The following is a 19,009-nucleotide window of genomic DNA, read 5'->3' on the forward strand; positions in this document are numbered from 1 at the left end:
GGCTCGGTAACCATGATCAGGACTGGCAAGGCCTGTGTGTGAGTGATGGAGAGACAGACAAGGCCTGTGTGTGAGTGATGGAGAGACAGACAAGGCCTGTGTGTGAGTGATGGAGAGACAGACAAGGCCTGTGTGTGAGTGATGGAGAGACAGACAAGGCCTGTGTGTGAGTGATGGAGAGACAGACAAGGCCTGTGTGTGAGTGATGGAGAAACAGACAAGGCTTGTGTGTGAGTGATGGAGAATGCCCCCAAGGAGAGTATCAGCTTGTTTCTTCTTCAAAATCTAAATCACAACGTCACAGTCAATTCCACAACGATTGTTTTCACACAAGGTTACCTAGTGATATTTGCAAGTTTATTGTTTCAATAGTTGCTTTACATGATCTCTGGATCTAATTAATGAGATGCATTGTTAATATATGGCAAATGGCTTCTGATCTTTCGTTAACTTAATAATAATAAGATGCCGTTGAGATGAACTGTGCTATCTACATTGTATAGAGAAGTGCATTGGTCCCATGACTTGTCATAATGCCCTTTCTATTGTTGGACTGTTAAGGACACTGTCTCTCTCTCCTGTGGTTGTATTAAACGTGAACGCACCGAGAGTGCAGGTTTAGTTACTGTTTTTAGTTTAGGTTTACTGTGTTATGAGAAGCTAAGGTAGTTGGACCCAGGTGCAAAGCAGAACATAGGAGACGGGATGCAGATGTAGAATTCTAAATAAAGGTACTCTTTAATTGAGCAAACAACAGAACGCAACCGAACAATAACCTCAGCAACAGTCTCTCAGTACTTAACTTCCAAACAGGTGAGGGATCAGGCTATGAGGGAGGGGATGGACACGGACACACACACACACACACACAATGAACAACTGACACACTCACACTCACACTCACACTCACACTCACACTCACACTCACACTCTCACACTCACACACTCACACATGACGAACGACAAACAACTGACACAGAGGGAAGACACAGGGAAGCATAAGTAGACAAAGACTAACAATCCTGGGGTGCTGCAGCTGAAGAGTATCAAATAGGGTGCAAAACAGCAGCATTTGCACACTCAAATCTGTGCAAAAAACTGTGTTTATTGCGAGCTTTCGGTCTCAAGGCTCTCGGACAACAGCTGTGTGACGCGTCACTTATCAATCAAACCGATCAACGGTCTGCAGCGTCACATCGTAGCACGGATAGTACCTTTCGCTCCGAGTCAGGAAGGGTAGCTAACATCAGTACGGTACTACGGCCCGGTACGGCCCAGCTGGCAGTGGAGAAAACAAAACAATCCGGGAGCACAAGTTCTGGTACGGTACGGGACGGTAGTGGAGAAGCGCCATGATTCACTGACTTTTTCCAACTGTCTGTTTTTAAGCATAATAGCATTGTTACTGTTGTAGCCTGTTGTTTTAAAATGGTCTTCTAAAAAATTAGACATAGATGGGATAGATAGTCATACAAGGTCAAACTGCTGATCAGACAATGAAATAAATCATGTCATCTGTATTTCATTATCCAATGGCATCATGTGACGAACACATTTGGAATCTGGCCACGTGATGCAACGGTGTGAATATGTGACACGGTCTGGTGAAGAGGTCCGCAAGTCGCACAAACGACCAAAACCCTCCTTTAAAAAGTGTTTTGTTTCATATTACGAAAGTTGAAGTGTTGAAGAGCCCCACTCAATATAACAAACAACAGTTTTAGGATCTCTAACAGTGAAGAAAACACCATATTATTTGGTTACTGCTTAAAGTATTCCCACGCTTACGACACTGGGTCTGAGTTTTTGGAAGAATCCACCTCCATCTTCACCGAAACATTTACATAATCAACGTCATTGATTAAGCTACATAGACTAGTTGTTGCAGCCCGAATAGTATATGCCACACAATTTTGAACGACATTGGATTATGCTCATTTGCTCGCGTCAACCTTCTCCCTCTTCTGTCGTTACAGGGGGGATCTTTGAGACCCTGGAGAATGAACCAATCAGTGTTGAGGAACTGGCCTTCAAATTTGCTGTAACCAACATAAACAGAAACCGGACCTTAATGCCAAACACCACCTTGACGTACGACATCCAGAGAATAAATCTGTATGACAGTTTTGAGGCCTCTAGAAGAGGTAAGGATTATTTAATTATTCTCTTCATATTCCTCTTTTGTTTCGGTATTTCTTATTTGTTTACATTGTCACACTCATTTCGGTTGCTTCAACAGTTGAGGAGGAGAAGTCCTGTTACACTTGACATTTCGTGACGTTAGAATTATAAGGTTATATCTCCATTTTTGAGTTTTTTACATAATCTGATCCATTAGGTGTTTATTAATGCCTGTGTGGTGTTATTTTAATGACATTTTTAAGTTAGTAATTAATAAAATACAAAGGTTCCATCTCGCAAAACATAATGGAATGTAGAAACTTTGACGCTCAATATCTCTGAACTACCCTAAACGGAGATAGAACCTTATCATTCTAAGCTCACGACTTGTACCACTGTTGGTGATACTTGATTTCCTATAATATCGGAACATCAAAAAGAAAAACGCTTTCACTTATTAAACTTGGGGATCGACGTCACGCCGCTGCATTGTGGGATACGGCCCGATGTTCTTTGCTCTCCCAACCGTTGACATTACAGCGCCTCCAACTGTTTTACATTCTCTACGTCATGCTTCCAGATAGCTAATGAAAATTATAACAAAATGATATAGGCCTACCAAATAACGAAAATAAAGAATAAATAACGAAATGATGTACCAAAGAATACGGCGAATATGGTGGGCGGACATAGCAACTGTGACGTCATGTTCCCGAGCTCAATTCTCCCTCCTGCTCTAACCTTCTCTCCTCTCCCGTCCCTCACACGCCCCTAGCCTGTGACCAGCTGGCGCTGGGCGTGGGGGCGGTGTTCGGACCGTCTCACAGCTCCTCGGTCAGTGCGGTCCAGTCCATCTGCAACGCCCTGGAGGTGCCGCACATCCAGACCCGCTGGAAACACCCGTCAGTGGACAACAAGGACAGCTTCTACATCAACCTCTACCCGGAGTACGCCTCCATCAGCAGAGCCGTGCTGGACATTGTGCAGTTCTACAAGTGGAAGACGGTCACGGTCGTATACGAAGACGCCACTGGTGGGTGGGCTGACCAGGAGGGATATACAGAGACTTCTGTCTTTGGAGAGTGCTGTGGCTTTATCAATTTACAGAATACTACCCCCCCCCCCCCACCCAAGTTTGCTAACAAACTGTCGGTATTTAGTGAATGTAAAACTGTTGGTTGTGATATTGATTGGGTTCTTTATCGCTTACATTTTCATCATATGCAAAAAAAACTGATTTTCTTTTTTTTACACACTTGTTTTGCTCGATTGCTTTCACAATTCCCGACATGCGGACCTTTTCCCCAAGTCGTGACACATAACGCGTCACTAAAATGGCTTCGCATATTCCGTGTTTTCATCCAGATTCACACAACAACAACAGTTTCTCAGGATCAGCGGTCTCGGGCAAAGGCTTTTAAAAAAACATCTAAAGACTGTCCTGTATATCCAAAAGCCTGTCATTCTGTGTCCTGTTGATATTGTTGTACACATGTTGTCTGTCTGTCTCTTATTTCCACTTGTTTGCTTATTTTAACCTGCTATGACTTTCGCTCTTTTATTATGTTTTATTATGTTTCTTCTTTATTATGTTCTCTATGTGTAAAGCACTTTGTGACCCTTGGTTTGGGAAAGGTGCTGTACAAATACATTTTACTTACTTACTTCTGTCTTTATTCAAGGTTTGATTCGTTTGCAAGAGTTGATCAAAGCGCCGTCCAGATACAGCATCAAGATCAAGATCCGCCAGCTGCCCATGAGGAGTAAAGACGCGCGGCCGCTGCTGAAGGAGATGAAGAAGGGGAAGGAGTTCTACGTGATCTTCGACTGCTCCCACCAGACCTCCGCAGACATCCTCAGACAGATCCTGTCCATGGGCATGATGACAGAGTATTACCACTACTTCTTCACCACGCTGGTAAGCAGGTTACGTGTTGTATCATAGCTTTTTTCCTTTTCTTTCCTTTCTTCCTCTCTCTCTTTCCACTCTTCTTCTCTCTCTTCCTCTCTCTCTGTATTGTAAGAGAATGCCGTAAAGCAGAGCGCAGATGGAGAAAAACGAACCTTCAAGTCCACTATGATATCTATAGAGAATCTTCTAAACTATAACTTAGAAATAAGAAGCGCCAGACAATCGTTTTTCTCTAAGATCATAAACAATAACATCAATTTATCAATAATATCAAAGCATCCTTTTCAATACGGTTGACAGACTAACAAATCCTTATGTTTTGTGTGGACTCCAGGAAGAGTAATGGGGATCCTAATGAATCAAATGAAATCAAACAGGTTCCCATATAAACAGCTGTTATGGTTATGTTATGGTTGCCATAATAAACCAAATCCTGCTCACAATACAACCAGAAGTCAGCCTGATCTGGATGCAGTACATCTGCTAAGATCTTGAGCACAATTTCAGTGGAACAGGTTTGGTTGCCGTAACTAAGCGAGTTTGTTGCCATGAAAGGGCCAGCCATCTTGGCTGGCATTGGCCACTTGGACTGATGACCCAGAAGTAGAACCACAGTTTGGGTTTCCAGAACCAAGCCAGGGCTTTGGCCACAGAAAGGCCAGGTGGTGGCCAGAATGTTGATGTGACCCAGACACAACGTTGTTCCCTGGCTCTGAGGTGGACCGGCAGACATCTTTAACCTCTGAGTCTCCAGACAACTGTTGTAGTTTTATATCAAATATACTGAGAACTGAAGTCTGTATCTCTACATTCTGGCAAATCGACGTAGCTAACGATTCAGTCTACCTGGGGACAGGGCCAATAACTTGTTGCGCAATAACTTTGTGGTACTTACTAAAGTCTAGTTTCCTGTCACCACATTTGTTTGCCAAGATTAGTGATCTCATAAAAGGTGTTGACTTTGTATATAAGGGCTGAGCTCAGAGAAGGAGGAGGCTCTGAGGCTCTAGACTGCTGTCATGTAACTTTATTAATAAAAGGCTTCAAGCTAAGTTGACCGATCTCCCTGTGCTCAATATTCAATATCAATAGAGAAGAAACAAGATTAAATCCACTACACAACTCTCTCTGTACCATCTGTGAATTAATAGTTTGATATAATAGGGCTCTGAAGTGTATTCCTATTTTCTTTTTGTTTTAAAACCTTTTTTTTCCTTCCTTTTTCTATATCTACTTTAACATTGTAGTATTTTTTTTATTTAAAGAAGACAAAATGCTTCCTCTTTCCAATACTTAGAGGATACTCACATGTTGGTACTTATACAAATACATTATTCGTGGGAGACATGTTTGGTGTAGACTTTTTGTTCATATAGGGGACATTTTCGACTTAAGTCATTTAATTGAACTACATTTTTACACTTGGAGCCCCTGTGTTGTATTCACATTTACATTTTTGGCATTTAGCAGACGCCTTATTCCAAAGCGACTTAAAATCCATACATTTAAGCAAGTGAATCATCAATCCACCAGTCGTAGCAGGAAGAGTAATCTAGCTCAGGCCAGGGGCCATTGGCAGTCGTCGTGATAGAAGAAGAAAGAAATAAATGTTGTTGTTTTTTTGTGTTAACATGTCTTCCTCCTTCTTACAGGACCTGTTTGCGTTGGACCTGGAGCCGTACCGGTACAGCGGGGTAAACATGACGGGCTTCCGCCTGCTGAACATCGACTCCCCCCTGGTGGCGGCGGTGGTGGAGAAGTGGTCCCTGGAGCGCCAGCAGCAACCCCCCAAGGCTGAGACGGGCATGATGGAGGGCATGATGACCGTCAGTTAGCTTTAACCTTTAACCTTTCATCCTATGTTTATCTAAGATCATAGTTAGGATGCATGATGACCGTCAGTTAGCTTTAACCTTTAACCTTTCATCCTATGTTTATCTAAGATCATAGTTAGGATGCATGATGACCGTCAGTTAGCTTTAACCTTTAACCTTTCATCCTATGTTTATCTAAGATCATAGTTAGGATGCATGATGACCGTCAGTTAGCTTTAACCTTTAACCTTTCATCCTATGTTTATCTATGACTAAGCAGGTGAATCATCAATCCACCAGTCGTAGCAGGAAGAGTAACCTAGCTCAGGCCAGGGGCCATGGCAGTCTCAGTGAGAGAAGGAAACGTTAAAAAAAAAAAAAAAGTATTATGATTATATTTATAATATGTGACACATTCTAATGTTTTGGTCCTCATGTCGGGATTCGATGTAATGATCTGACTTTTCTTTCGAAAAATGTGAATACATTTCATCGACGCATCACTAGTCAACTAACACAGCTTGTTTTGTGAGCCTGATAACAATGTAAAGTAGTGTTGTAGTTAACTAGGTAACAATGTAAAATAGTGTTGTAGTTAACTAGGTAACAATGTAAAGTAGTGTTGTAGTTAACTAGGTAACAATGTAAAGTAGTGTTCTAGTTAACTAGGTAACAATGTAAAGTAGTGTTGTAGTTAACTAGGTAACAATGTGAAGTAGTGTTCTAGTTAACTAGGTAACAATGTAAAGTAGTGTTCTAGTTAACTAGGTAACAATGTAAAGTAGTGTTCTAGTTAACTAGGTAGCAGTGGGGATTACTCACCCAATCCATTGCGTTGTTGCAGTGTTTAAGCTTGACTAGCGAGTTTGTGTCTGTTTCAAAAGAAAAGTCAGAACATTTTGATTGAGTACGATGTGTTTCAGACTGAATCAGCTGTGATGTGTTTCAGACTGAGGCAGCTGTGATGTGTTTCAGACTGAGGCAGCTGTGATGTGTTTCAGACTGAAGCAGCTGTGATGTGTTTCAGACAGACTGAAGCAGCTGTGATTCAATTCAATTCAATTAAATTCAATTCAATTCAATTCAATTAAATTCAATTCAATTCAATTCAATTCAATTCAATTCAATTCAATTCAATTCAATTCAATTCAATTCAATTCAATTCCATTCAATTCAATTCAATTCAATTCTACTTTATTTATCCCCGTGGGGAAATACTGGGCCAGCCATGTAAAGTATAAAAAACAGTAAGATCATGATAGAAAAATGGGTAAAATGATGGCTATAGCTATGATATTAAAATACCAAAAAAGTGATGATGATGATGATGATTAAAATAAATAAATAAATAAATACAGATTCAATTCGATACAAATTCAGGAGCCTTGACCCCGACTACTACTTTAGTTGCTGTTGAACAGTCTTAGAGCAGCCGGGATAAATTATTTTTTATAGCGATCCGTCCGGGAGCGTACCGAAATGAACCGCCCTCTGCGGCGGCTGCTGGTTTGCCCAGTGAGGACATGATGGAGGGGGTAGTTGGGGTTGTCCCTGATGGACAGCAGCTTGCTCCTCGTCCTTCTCTCCACCACCGTCCCCAGAGAGTCCAGACTCCTTCCCACCATTGAACCCGCCTTTTTCACCAGCTTGTCCAGCCGTCTGGTGTCCCTCTTTGTGATGTTGCCACCCCAGCAGACTGCAGCGTAGAAGAGAATGCTGGCCATGACAGACTGGTAAAACATAGCCAGCATCTCTCCACACACTTCAAAAGACCTAAGTCTCCTCAGGAAGTATAGCCTGCTCTGGTCATTCCTGTAGAGTGCATCTGTGTTGGCGGACCAGTCCAGTTTGTCGTCCAGATGCACCCCCAGGTACTTGTAGGTCTTCACCACCTCGATATCCTCGCCCCGGATGTTAATGGGCAACCGAGGTGGCTTAGACCTGCGGAAGTCTATAACGAGCTCCTTGGTCTTGGTTGGATTGAGGAGCAGACCATTCCTCTCGCTCCAGACGCTGAAGGCTCCTATCAGATCCCTGTACTCCCCCTCCCGTCCATCCCTCACGCACGCCACTATGGCTGTATCGTCAGAGTACTTCTGTACGTGGCAGGACTCTGAGTTGTAGGTGAAGTCTGACGTGTACAGGGTGAACAGGAAGGGAGCCAGCACAGTTCCCTGCGGAGCCCCGGTGTTGCTCACTACTGTGTCCGAGACACAGTTCCCCAGCCTGACTGACTGTGGCCGTCCAGTGAGGTAGTCCATGATCCAGGATGTAGTGGAGGGATCAACCCCCATACCTGAAAGCTTCTCTTGGAGTAGAATAGGCTGGATGGTATTAAAGGCACTTGAGAAGTCGAAAAACATTATCCTCACCTGACTTCCTGGCTCATCCAGGTAGGAGTAAGCACGATGAAGGAGGTAGAGGACAGCGTCATCCACACCAACTCTTTCCTGGTACCCGAACTGCAGGGGATCGCGTGCATGTTCAGTCTGTGGTCTCAGATGTCTCAGAAACAGCCGCTCCAGTGTCTTCATAGTATGTGAAGTGAGGGCAACCGGTCTGTAGTCGTTGAGCTCGGCCGGGCGCCCAGTTTTGGGTACCGGCACGAGACATGATGTTTTCCACAGAACCGGCACCGTCCCTGACTGTAAACTCAGGTTAAAGAGCTTCTGGAGGGGCTCAGCCAGTTGGTCTGCACAGACCTTCAGCAGCCGCGAGCACACCCCATCAGGACCCGCCGTCTTTCCAGGGTGCAGCCTCTTCAGCTCCGCCCTTACCTCCTCCACTGTGAGGGACAGGGGGGGGCTTGGTGGGAGAGGGGGGGAGAGGAGGGGAAGGGGAGGGGAAGGGAGGGGGGAGGGGAGGGGAAGGGGGCCCAGCCGTGCTGCCGAGGCTGTAGCTGTGGGATGTGGGGGAGGCTGGTGAAGCGGGAGAGGTAGTGGGAGGGGCAGCAGGGACAGAGTAGGCACCGGCCGCTGAGTCAAACCTGTTGAAAAAGTGGTTGAGCTCATTGGCCTTAGCCAAGTCTGGGACCGCTGCCTGACTGTTCTTCTGTTTGTAGCCGGTGATGGTCTTCATCCCCTTCCACACCTCTCTGGTGTTGCTGTGTTGCAGCTTCCTCTCCACCTTGTTCTTGTAGTCCACCTTGGCCTGTTTCAGACTCCTCTTTAGCTCTTGTTGTATCAGCCTGCTCTTCTCTCTGTCCCCCTCTCTATAGGCAGCCTTTTTTTTGGTTCAGTAGCCTCTAGATGTTACAGGTAATCCATGGTTTATTGTTTGGAAAGCAACGCACCGTCCTCGTCGGAACAATCATGTCCCTGCACCATGTCAAATAGTCAGTGCAGCAGTCAACCATCCTGTCCACAGCTGTGCGCCCCCTATTACCTTCTGTGTTCTGCAGTTCCACCCAGTCTGTGCATTCATAACAGGCCCTGAGGGTCTCACAGGCCTCCGATGTCCACTTCCTGAGTGTCCTGGTGGTCACAGGCTGCCTCACAACACAGGGTTTGTAGGAGGGCTGGAGTAGGACCAGATTGTGATCTGACCTGCCAAGTGGTGGGAGTGCTGAGACAGTGTATGCCTCCTTGGCATTTGCATACAGTAGGTCGAGGGTCTTATTCTCTCTGGTGGGACAGTCAACATACTGCACAAATCCAGTTAGGTGATGAGACAGGCTGACATGGTGATGTGTTTCAGACTGAGGCAGCTGTGATGTTTCAGACTGAGGCAGCGTTGATGTGTTTCAGACAGACTGAAGCAGCTGTGATGTGTTTCAGACTGAAGCAGCTGTGATGTGTTTCAGACTGAGGCAGCTGTGATGTGTTTCAGACTGAGGCAGCTGTGATGTGTTTCAGACTGAAGCAGCTGTGATGTGTTTCAGACTGAGGCAGCTGTGATGTGTTTCAGACTGAAGCAGCTGTGATGTGTTTCAGACTGACTGAGGCAGCTGTGATGTGTTTCAGACTGACTGAGGCAGCTGTGATGTGTTTCAGACTGACTGAGGCAGCTGTGATGTGTTTCAGACAGACTGAAGCAGCTGTGATGTGTTTCAGACTGAAGCAGCTGTGATGTGTTTCAGACTGAAGCAGCTGTGATGTGTTTCAGACTGAGGCAGCTGTGATGTGTTTCAGACTGAGGCAGCGTTGATGTGTTTCAGACTGAGGCAGCGTTGATGTACGACGCCGTCTACATGGTGGCCGCCGCCTCGCAGCGCTCCTCCCAGATCACCGTCAGCTCCCTGCAGTGCCACAGACACAAACCCTGGCGCTTCGGCTCGCGCTTCATGAACATGTTCAAAGAGGTGAGGAGGCGGGAGGTAGGGCTGATGGGTAATGTAGTCCTTAGGGTTAGGGTTCAGGTTTATTACATCTACATTTACGTTCTTGTCATTTAGCATTATTCCAAAGCGATTTACAATCAATACAATTGACTAAGCAAGTGAATCATCAATCCACCAGTCGTAGCAGGAAGAGTAATCTGGCACAGGCCAGGGGCCATGGGCAGTCGTCGTGATAGAAGAAGAAAGAAAGATTATAAACAGTACAAGGGGGGAAGTAGAACTCTTAGGAGACACAGTATAGGGGGAAGCAGGTGTCTCAGGCTAACCTCTGTAAGGATGAATAAACATGCAGGAATGACATTGTCTTGTACCCTTCTATCCCATCAGGCACAGTGGAACGGTCTGACAGGGCAGATCATCGTTAACAAGACAGACGGCTTACGGAAAGAGTTTGACCTGGACGTTATCAGTCTGAAGGAAGACGGCATGGAAAAGGTTGAGTTCTGAGCCGTTTCACCCATATTATTATACTGTTGTACACTGTGTGTTGTTGGTACATGTCACCAAGACATTAGCCAGAGTATCTCTCTGGATAACTTGTTGTAAACCTCTTCAACGTAAACATGTTGAGGATGCTAGCCACTAGCCACCACAACGTGTTTATGTCGACATGTTAATGAAAATGGCGAAGGCAGTGGTATTTCTCCACTGTTTATGTTGTATGTTGTGTCTTTCTCTCCTTTTTAAAAGAAAATCGGAGGCAATAACCGCCTAAATAAAGTGTGGAAAAAGGTTTGTACTGTGGTTCGCTGCCTGCCCCTGTGATGTTTAACCTTTGACCTGCCTCCACCATCTGTCCTCTGTGGTGTTAGTGTCCATCTGTACTATTCTCCTCAGGAAATGTACCAGGGGGGTATTCCATCAACGTCGCTAAAGGAGAATCCAGGCTTTTTTAGATAAATCCCATGAGAATTATTAAAAAGAATCTGCCTTATTTTTTATAAGTCTCACGAGACCTATTAAAATAAGCCTGGAGTTTCTTTTAGCGACGTTGATGAAATACCACCCAGCTCAATAGACAAACTCCTTTCTAGGCACTGGAGAGTCAGAAGTTGACAGACAAACATCTGTATGGCCCTGTATCTGTATTTTTAAGATATTTTGAGATGTTGAATTATTGTCCTTTCTTTCCCTTGTTCCTCAGTCCTCCCCTATTCACAGATTCTCTAAACCGTTATTTAATGGACCTATCGCTATGCCACGCCCCAAAATAGAAATTGTCCAATCATATCACAGCAAAAGTCACTACAGGCAGAAAACTCTGACAAACAACTCGCTAATATCTGATGGTGAAAAGCTTCTAGATTAAATATTCTTGTCATCTTTAAAAAACATGTCTATTACTTGCTGTGGTAAATCAGAAATCAGAAATTTGCCAACTCCCGCCATTGTAAGTCATTGAATGTCATTCAGTCACGGTCGGTCAGACAGTCACTGTCAGTGAAGCGTTGTTTGTTAGTCAAAGGGGGCGTGGCTTAGCGATAGGTCCATTATCTGACTGACTTTGTTCAAAGAGACAAAGATGATACTGGGAACTCATCATCTTTGCTAACCCGTCACACAACTTGATGAAATATCTCCACAGTCACTGAGGTAAGATGATGATTATGAAAATAATGAACCTGGTGATTATTCCCTCAGATTGGAGTGTGGAACTCCAACACTGGCCTTAATCTGACCGACAGCAACAAGGACTCCTCCACCAACGTGACCGACTCCATGGCCAATAGAACCCTCATAGTCACCACTATCCTGGTAAGATACAGGAAATTACATAATGTTAGTCATATTTTGGCCAAATGTAGATATCTGCCTAACTCTACTCTCCAAACACTACTGATTCACTGGGCATTATTGCCTACTATCAAAATGATTGTTGTTACATTACAAAACCACTATCTGCCCAAGTCATCTCTTTGACATGGACATGTTTGACACCACATACAAAGCTCGGCTGACGTGAAGCATGATGTAGGAAATTATGCTATGAGGCTAACGATAATTACGTTTTTCATATATGCTGGTATGTTGTATGTCTAGTCTGGTGAATGGTCATATGAAAAACATTTATGTCTGTATTGTATCAACTCTCTCTATAGGAAAACCCTTACGTCATGTACAAGAAGTCAGACAAACCGTTGTACGGCAACGACCGGTTTGAGGGCTACTGTCTGGACTTGCTGAAGGAGCTGTCCAACATCCTGGGCTTCGCCTACGAGGTCAAGCTGGTGACCGACGGGAAGTACGGAGCCCAGAACGACAAGGGGGAGTGGAACGGCATGGTGCGAGAGCTCATCGACCACGTGAGTCATGTGACTGTCGAAAAGCTGCTTAATGCACTACTAAATGGTAAATGGTAAATGGTAAATGGACTGCACTTATATAGCGCCTTTTTTGCTTCTGCAAAGCGCTTTACAACGACCTCTCATTCACCCATTCACACACACATTCACACACCAATGGCAAGCTGCCATGCAAGGCGCTGGCCCGCTCACTGGGAGCAATTTGGGGTTCAGTGTCTTGCCCAAGGACACTTTGACATGTGGCCAGCCGGGGCTCGAACCGCCGATCTGCCAACCTTGCGATCATTAGACAGCAGCTCTACCTCCTGAGACACAGCCACCCCCACTACTGATGTTTACATTACTACCTTTATACTACTGATGTTTACATTACTACCTTTATACTACTGATGTTTACATTACTACCTTTATTCCTATGTTTACATTACTACCTTTATACTGATGTTTACATTACTACCTTTATACTACTGATGTTTACATTACTACCTTTATACTACTGATGTTTACATTACTACCTTTATACTACTGATGTTACATTACTACCTTTATACTACTGATGTTTACATTACTACCTTTATACTACTGATGTTTACATTACTACCTTAAAGCGCATTGAGTTGCATCTTGTAAGAAATGCGCTATACAAATAAAATGTGATTTGAATTTGATTTGATTTGATACTACTGATGTTTACATTACTACCTTTATACTACTGATGTTTACATTACTACCTTTATACTACTGATGTAGTATCATTTTGCTAACCTGATCTCCTCTCGGCCTCTCTGTGTGGCAGGTGGCTGACCTCGCCGTGGCTCCTCTCACCATCACCTACGTCAGGGAGAAAGTCATAGATTTCTCTAAGCCGTTCATGACGCTGGGCATCAGCATCCTGTACCACAAGCCCAACGGCACCAACCCTGGCGTGTTCTCCTTCCTCAACCCGCTGTCCCCCGACATCTGGATGTACGTGCTGCTGGCCTGCCTGGGCGTCAGCTGTGTGCTGTTTGTGATCGCCAGGTAAACTGACACTTACATATTTGGACTGGGATTGTATATACCGTACAGGGTTCCCACGCTGGTCTTAAAAAGCCGTAGTCTAAAATCCAGCAATCCAACCCATAAGGCCTAAAAAGCAAAACATTTTCAGTTATTCGGAATAAAAAAATAAAAAATAAAAATAATAATAATAATAATAACTTTATTTGTATAGCGCTTTTCCTGCAAACGTTGCAGCTCAAAGTGCTTTAATCATTATATAATCTAATCTCAATTTTATTATTTTGTAACTTAAATGCTATATTAAAAGGATGGGTTTTTATAATCTTAATTTAATTATTTAGTAATTTAAAGGCAATATTAAATATTATAATTAAATATACTAATTATAATTAATTAATATTAATTATGAGGTGCTAGGTCTTAAAAATGAGATCCTGCAAGGAAATCATTCCGACCACATCTATTGATGCGGAAATTAATCAAGCTGGAACCCCCAAAAAATGCCAATTCACTTCCTTTTTTGTCTGTATGGCAGTCAAATCCAAAAGCTTTCATATGGTGTAGCGAATAGGTCTAAAATTCTATTCAAAGAGGTAAAAAAAAGTCTTAAAAGGTCTTAAATTTGACACATTCTAATGCCGGGATCCGATGTAATGATCTGACTTTTCTTTTGAAAAAATGTGAATACATTTCCGCGTTGTTAAAAATCAACGACATATCGCTAGTCAACTAACACAGCTTGTTTTGTTAGCCTGCTAACAATGTAAAGTAGTGTTGTAGTTAACTAGGTAACAATGTAAAGTAGTGTTCTAGTCAACTAGGTAACAATGTAAAGTAGTGTTCTAGTTAACTAGGTAACAATGTAAAGTAGTGTTCTAGTTAACTAGGTAACAATGTAAAGTAGTGTTCTAGTTAACTAGGTAACAATGTAAAGTAGTGTTCTAGTTAACTATGTAACAATGTAAAGTAGTGTTCTAGTTAACAAGCTAACAATGTAAAGTAGTGTTCTAGTTAAATAGGTAACAATGTAAAGTAGTGTTGTAGTTAACTAGGTAACAATGTAAAGTAGTGTTCTAGTTAACTAGGTAACAATGTAAAGTAGTGTTCTAGTCAACTAGGTAACAATGTAAAGTAGTGTTCTAGTTAACTAGGTAACAATGTAAAGTAGTGTTCTAGTCAACTAGGTAACAATGTAAAGTAGTGTTCTAGTTAACTAGGTAACAATGTAAAGTAGTGTTGTAGTTAACTAGGTAACAATGTAAAGTAGTGTTCTAGTTAACTATGTAACAATGTAAAGTAGTGTTCTAGTTAACCAGCTAACAATGTAAAGTAGTGTTGTAGTTAACTAGGTAACAATGTAAAGTAGTGTTCTAGTTAACTAGGTAACAATGTAAAGTAGTGTTCTAGTTAACTATGTAACAATGTAAAGTAATGTTCTAGTTAACAAGCTAACAATGTAAAGTAGTGTTGTAGTTAAATAGGTAACAATGTAAAGTAGTGTTGTAGTTAACTAGGTAACAATGTAAAGTAGTGTTCTAGTTAACTAGGTAACAATGTAAAGTAGTGTTCTAGTTAACTAGGTAGCAATGTAAAGTAGTGTTCTAGTTAACTAGGTAGCAATGTAAAGTAGTGTTCTAGTCAACTAGGTAGCAGTGGGGATTACTCACCCAATCCGTTGCGTTGTTGCAGTGTTTTGGCTTGACTAGCGAGTTTGTGGTGTTTCAAAAGAAAAGTCAGAACATTTTGATTGGTTGCTGTAGGTAAAAAAGGCACAGCTGTTCTAGTGTTAATGCTAAATTGGTGTTTGTGTTTGTTTATGTTTTCACTCTTAATAATAATAATAATAATAATACATTAGACTTATATAGCGCTTTTCTAGACACTCAAAGACGCTTTACAAACGGAAAAGATTGAGTAGTAATAATAAAAAGACACAAAAAGTAAAACAATTAAGTATAGGGGCCTAATGAAGGTAGTGCTGGGGAGGGGGAGGGGGAGAGGGTTAACTGGTGAAAGCGAGCTTGAAGAGGTGGGTTTTGAGGGCCTGTTTACATGTTGGAGGTTGTTGGCCTGTCTGATGTGGTTGAGGAGGGCGTTCCAGAGAGACGGGGCTGCGGCTGAAAAGGCCCTATCACCCCAGGTCTGGAGCTTGGTCCTTACAGTATTTGTCTAACTGTCTTATTCTCTGTCTGCAGGTTCACCCCGTACGAGTGGTACAACCCTCACCCCTGCAACCCCGACTCAGACGTGGTGGAGAACAACTTCACTCTGATAAACAGCGTCTGGTTTGGAGTTGGAGCCCTGATGCAGCAAGGTGCCGTTCTCAGTCATGTTATCGATTAATACAACTGTCTTGTTCCAATGTGTGTAAGGCTAGGGTAGACTGCATTTGTAACCCTATTATTAATTATTAATCAAACATTCCGCCTGGAGTTATTTCGTTTTTATGACCGAAAATGTCCTAGGAGGAAGTGCTTTTGCCCCTTTTTCCAGGATTGCTTCAGCTTTCAATATATGACAGTTATTTAACTGTTTGTTGTATGTATGTTACGAGCGTGTAATACCAGTGTAGTGGATTTATTCTGGTTTCTTGTCTAGTGATATTGAATATTGAACACAAGGAGATTGATCAACTTAGCTTGAAGCAGACTGAGTTGTTAGCTACGATTTCCCAGAATGTAGATACAGACTTAAATTCTCAGTATATTTGATATAAAACTACAACATCAGTTTAAAGGCCGGGTCAATTCCTCAAGTCACAACAGACACCCCACGTTCTCTTCTAACTCGTGTTATCGTTATGGCTTCTGACATTCCAGGATCAGAGCTGATGCCCAAAGCTCTCTCCACGAGGATCGTAGGAGGGATCTGGTGGTTCTTCACCCTGATCATCATCTCCTCCTACACCGCCAACCTGGCCGCCTTCCTCACCGTGGAGAGGATGGACTCTCCCATCGACTCAGCGGACGACCTGGCCAAGCAGACCAAGATAGAGTACGGAGCTGTGAGAGACGGGTCCACCATGACCTTCTTTAAGGTAAACCCTATTCCAAAGCGCTTTACAACGGCCTCTCATTCACCCATTCACACACACATTCACACACCAATGGCGACAAGCTACCAATCAAGGCGCCGGCCCGCTCATTGGGAGCAATGGGGTTCAGTGTCTTGCCCAAGGACACTTCAACATGTGGCCAGCCGGGGCTCGAACTGCCAAGCTTGCGATCATTAGATGCCAATTCTACCTCCTGAGCCACAGCTGCCCCTGTAGTACCACAGCATAGAAGTGAAAAGGTAGATACAGGATATTCCAATGCTAAAAGATCGTCACCCCACGACTAAAATTTGTTTAGCTTTGCGGATTTTACGGCGGACTGCCTTTACGTTTTTAAGAGTATTCAAGTATTTAAGATTTGACAAAGACTACGGCCGAAACCGTTGTCCTATTTTATTTTATTTTTCAGATTTTTATCCCTTTTTCACCAAATTTGGTATCCAATTGAACCCAACCTAGCATCCCTGCCTATTGCGTAGGATCCGCCGCACGACCCCGTGGCCGGCAGCCCCAGAGGAGATCGCCAGGCAGACTAGCTGACTGGCTCCTCGAGCCCAGCACCGTTATTCCGGCACCCCGGGGGCGCTGTTGCGCGACGGATCCTTGTCCGGAAATAGTCCTATACCGCCCTCTGGAGCGGCCGCTCAATATGCTGCTCCCTGTGTGCCTCGGCCATATCCGGGTCTGGCGAGACCGGGATTCGATCCCAGTCCCCGGTGGGCAGCTTGCACTAGTGGCTAGTGCTTAGACCGCTACGCCACCGCGGGGCACTCCGTTGTCCTATTAAACCACATTTTGTTGCATCTGGAACTTGAGTGTGCAGCTCTACAATGCAAAGGTTTGGATTTTAAATTTCAATGAGGTTACAGTAAATATTATCAACTTGTATTTGTGACATATTGGTTTCACCATTCAGAAATGACATCCCATTACTTACGCAGGGCACTGTATTATAGTGATACTTCACGTGTCTTGTCGACATGGCTGGAACAGCATTGACAGTGAAGTAAGTTAACTTTGTCAGGGAAGGGGAAGTCGAAAAAATATCATTACTTTCCAGTATGTCGGTGTCTAATGCTGTCAAAATGTAATCCGATATCCAGCAACTGTGTAGGCCTACTTGATAATGCTCCTAATATAAATGCTTTTGAAGGTTTCTGTTTGAAAGTTTCAGTTTGAAATTGCATCGTCATTGTCATCACTTGTCATCGTTTGAATTTCCATCAAACTCTCCTTCTCCTTCTCCAGAAATCTAAGATCTCCACCTATGAGAAGATGTGGGCGTTCATGAGCAGCAGGAAGAACACAGCCCTGGTTAAGAACAACAGGGAGGGGATCCAGCGCGTCCTGACCACAGACTACGCCCTCCTGATGGAGTCCACCAGCATAGAGTACATCAGCCAACGCAACTGCAACCTCACGCAGATCGGAGGCTTGATAGACTCCAAGGGCTACGGTGTGGGGACTCCCATAGGTAAGATGGTCCCTACGAACACAGACATGAATGTAAGTGCAGTCCATTTACCATCTACATTCCCTCTGTGTCCAGGTTCCCCCTACAGAGACAAGGTGACCATCGCCATCCTGCAGCTGCAGGAGGAAGGGAAGCTGCACATGATGAAGGAGAAGTGGTGGCGAGGGAACGGCTGTCCTGAGGAGGACAGCAAGGAGGCCAGCGCCCTGGGCGTGGAGAACATCGGAGGCATCTTCATCGTGCTGGCGGCCGGCCTGGTCCTCTCTGTGTTCGTAGCGATCGGAGAGTTCATCTACAAATCCAGAAAGAACTTGGACATCGAGGAGGTGAGCGTGGGGCAGTGTGAGTGGCACCACAAGTATTGACACTTGGTGGGAGGAGGCTGTGGGAGGACCACGACTGTTACGGACCTCGTACACAGTTGCTTTTTTATGATTGTTATTTTTTCTGAGTGGGGCAGTCCCACATTTTTCATTCTACTGGACAGATACAGTGAAGACAGACAGGAAAGTAAGGAGAAGAAGGGAGAGAGAGAGGGCATGTCAGCAGGGCATGGGCCGGATTCTAACCCATGCCGACATTGGCATATGTGTGCACTGTAGACCGCGGTGCTAGACCACTGGACCACCCTAGGCCATGGTGCTAGACCACTGGACCACCCCAGGCCATGGTACTGGTGCTAGACCACTGGACCACCCCAGACCATGGTGCTAGACCACTGGACCACTCCAGGACACACAGTTGCTTTTTATGATTGTTGTTTTAAAAAAAGTGAAAATACCACCGCTCATCTGTGATCAGACTTTGCTGAGGTGCTGGAACTATTGATACTGAAGTATCTTGGAGTATCAGTAGAGTACAAAATAACAGCATCTGAACACTCAAACACTGTGCAAAACAACGTTGTTTATTGCGAGCTTTCGGTCATAGACCTTCTTCAGGCGTAAGTGATTGTTGTTTTCAAAAGACGACGCTTCCATCAGGCCAAC

The 19,009-nt window shown here is 43.8% G+C and overlaps 1 protein-coding gene across 2 annotated transcripts in view; it reads left to right on the forward strand.

Annotated features, from left to right (window-relative positions):
* LOC308173561 (glutamate receptor ionotropic, kainate 1) overlaps nt 1-18,385 on the forward strand; it is a gene marked incomplete at both ends in the record, with an annotated part of 33,087 nt that extends 14,702 nt beyond the window's left edge. Inside the window, 14 exons of one of the 2 annotated variants that reach the window (XM_080548588.1) lie at nt 1,977-2,144; nt 2,897-3,154; nt 3,804-4,039; nt 5,686-5,859; nt 10,004-10,147; nt 10,514-10,621; nt 10,877-10,918; nt 11,828-11,941; nt 12,286-12,489; nt 13,286-13,509; nt 15,687-15,805; nt 16,311-16,528; nt 17,795-18,020; nt 18,096-18,385. In XM_080548588.1, coding sequence (XP_080404714.1) covers nt 1,977-2,144; nt 2,897-3,154; nt 3,804-4,039; nt 5,686-5,859; nt 10,004-10,147; nt 10,514-10,621; nt 10,877-10,918; nt 11,828-11,941; nt 12,286-12,489; nt 13,286-13,509; nt 15,687-15,805; nt 16,311-16,528; nt 17,795-18,020; nt 18,096-18,385 — 2,525 coding nt within the window. The remainder of the gene's footprint in view (nt 1-1,976; nt 2,145-2,896; nt 3,155-3,803; nt 4,040-5,685; nt 5,860-10,003; nt 10,148-10,513; nt 10,622-10,876; nt 10,919-11,827; nt 11,942-12,285; nt 12,490-13,285; nt 13,510-15,686; nt 15,806-16,310; nt 16,529-17,794; nt 18,021-18,095) is intronic. The other variant, XM_080548589.1, reaches the window with a different exon arrangement.
* Nucleotides 18,386-19,009: the final 624 nt, after the last annotated feature.

The sequence above is a fragment of the Nansenia antarctica genome (genome assembly GCF_963989245.1).
Source record: "Nansenia antarctica genome assembly, chromosome: 1".
Lineage (NCBI taxonomy): Eukaryota > Metazoa > Chordata > Actinopteri > Argentiniformes > Microstomatidae > Nansenia > Nansenia antarctica.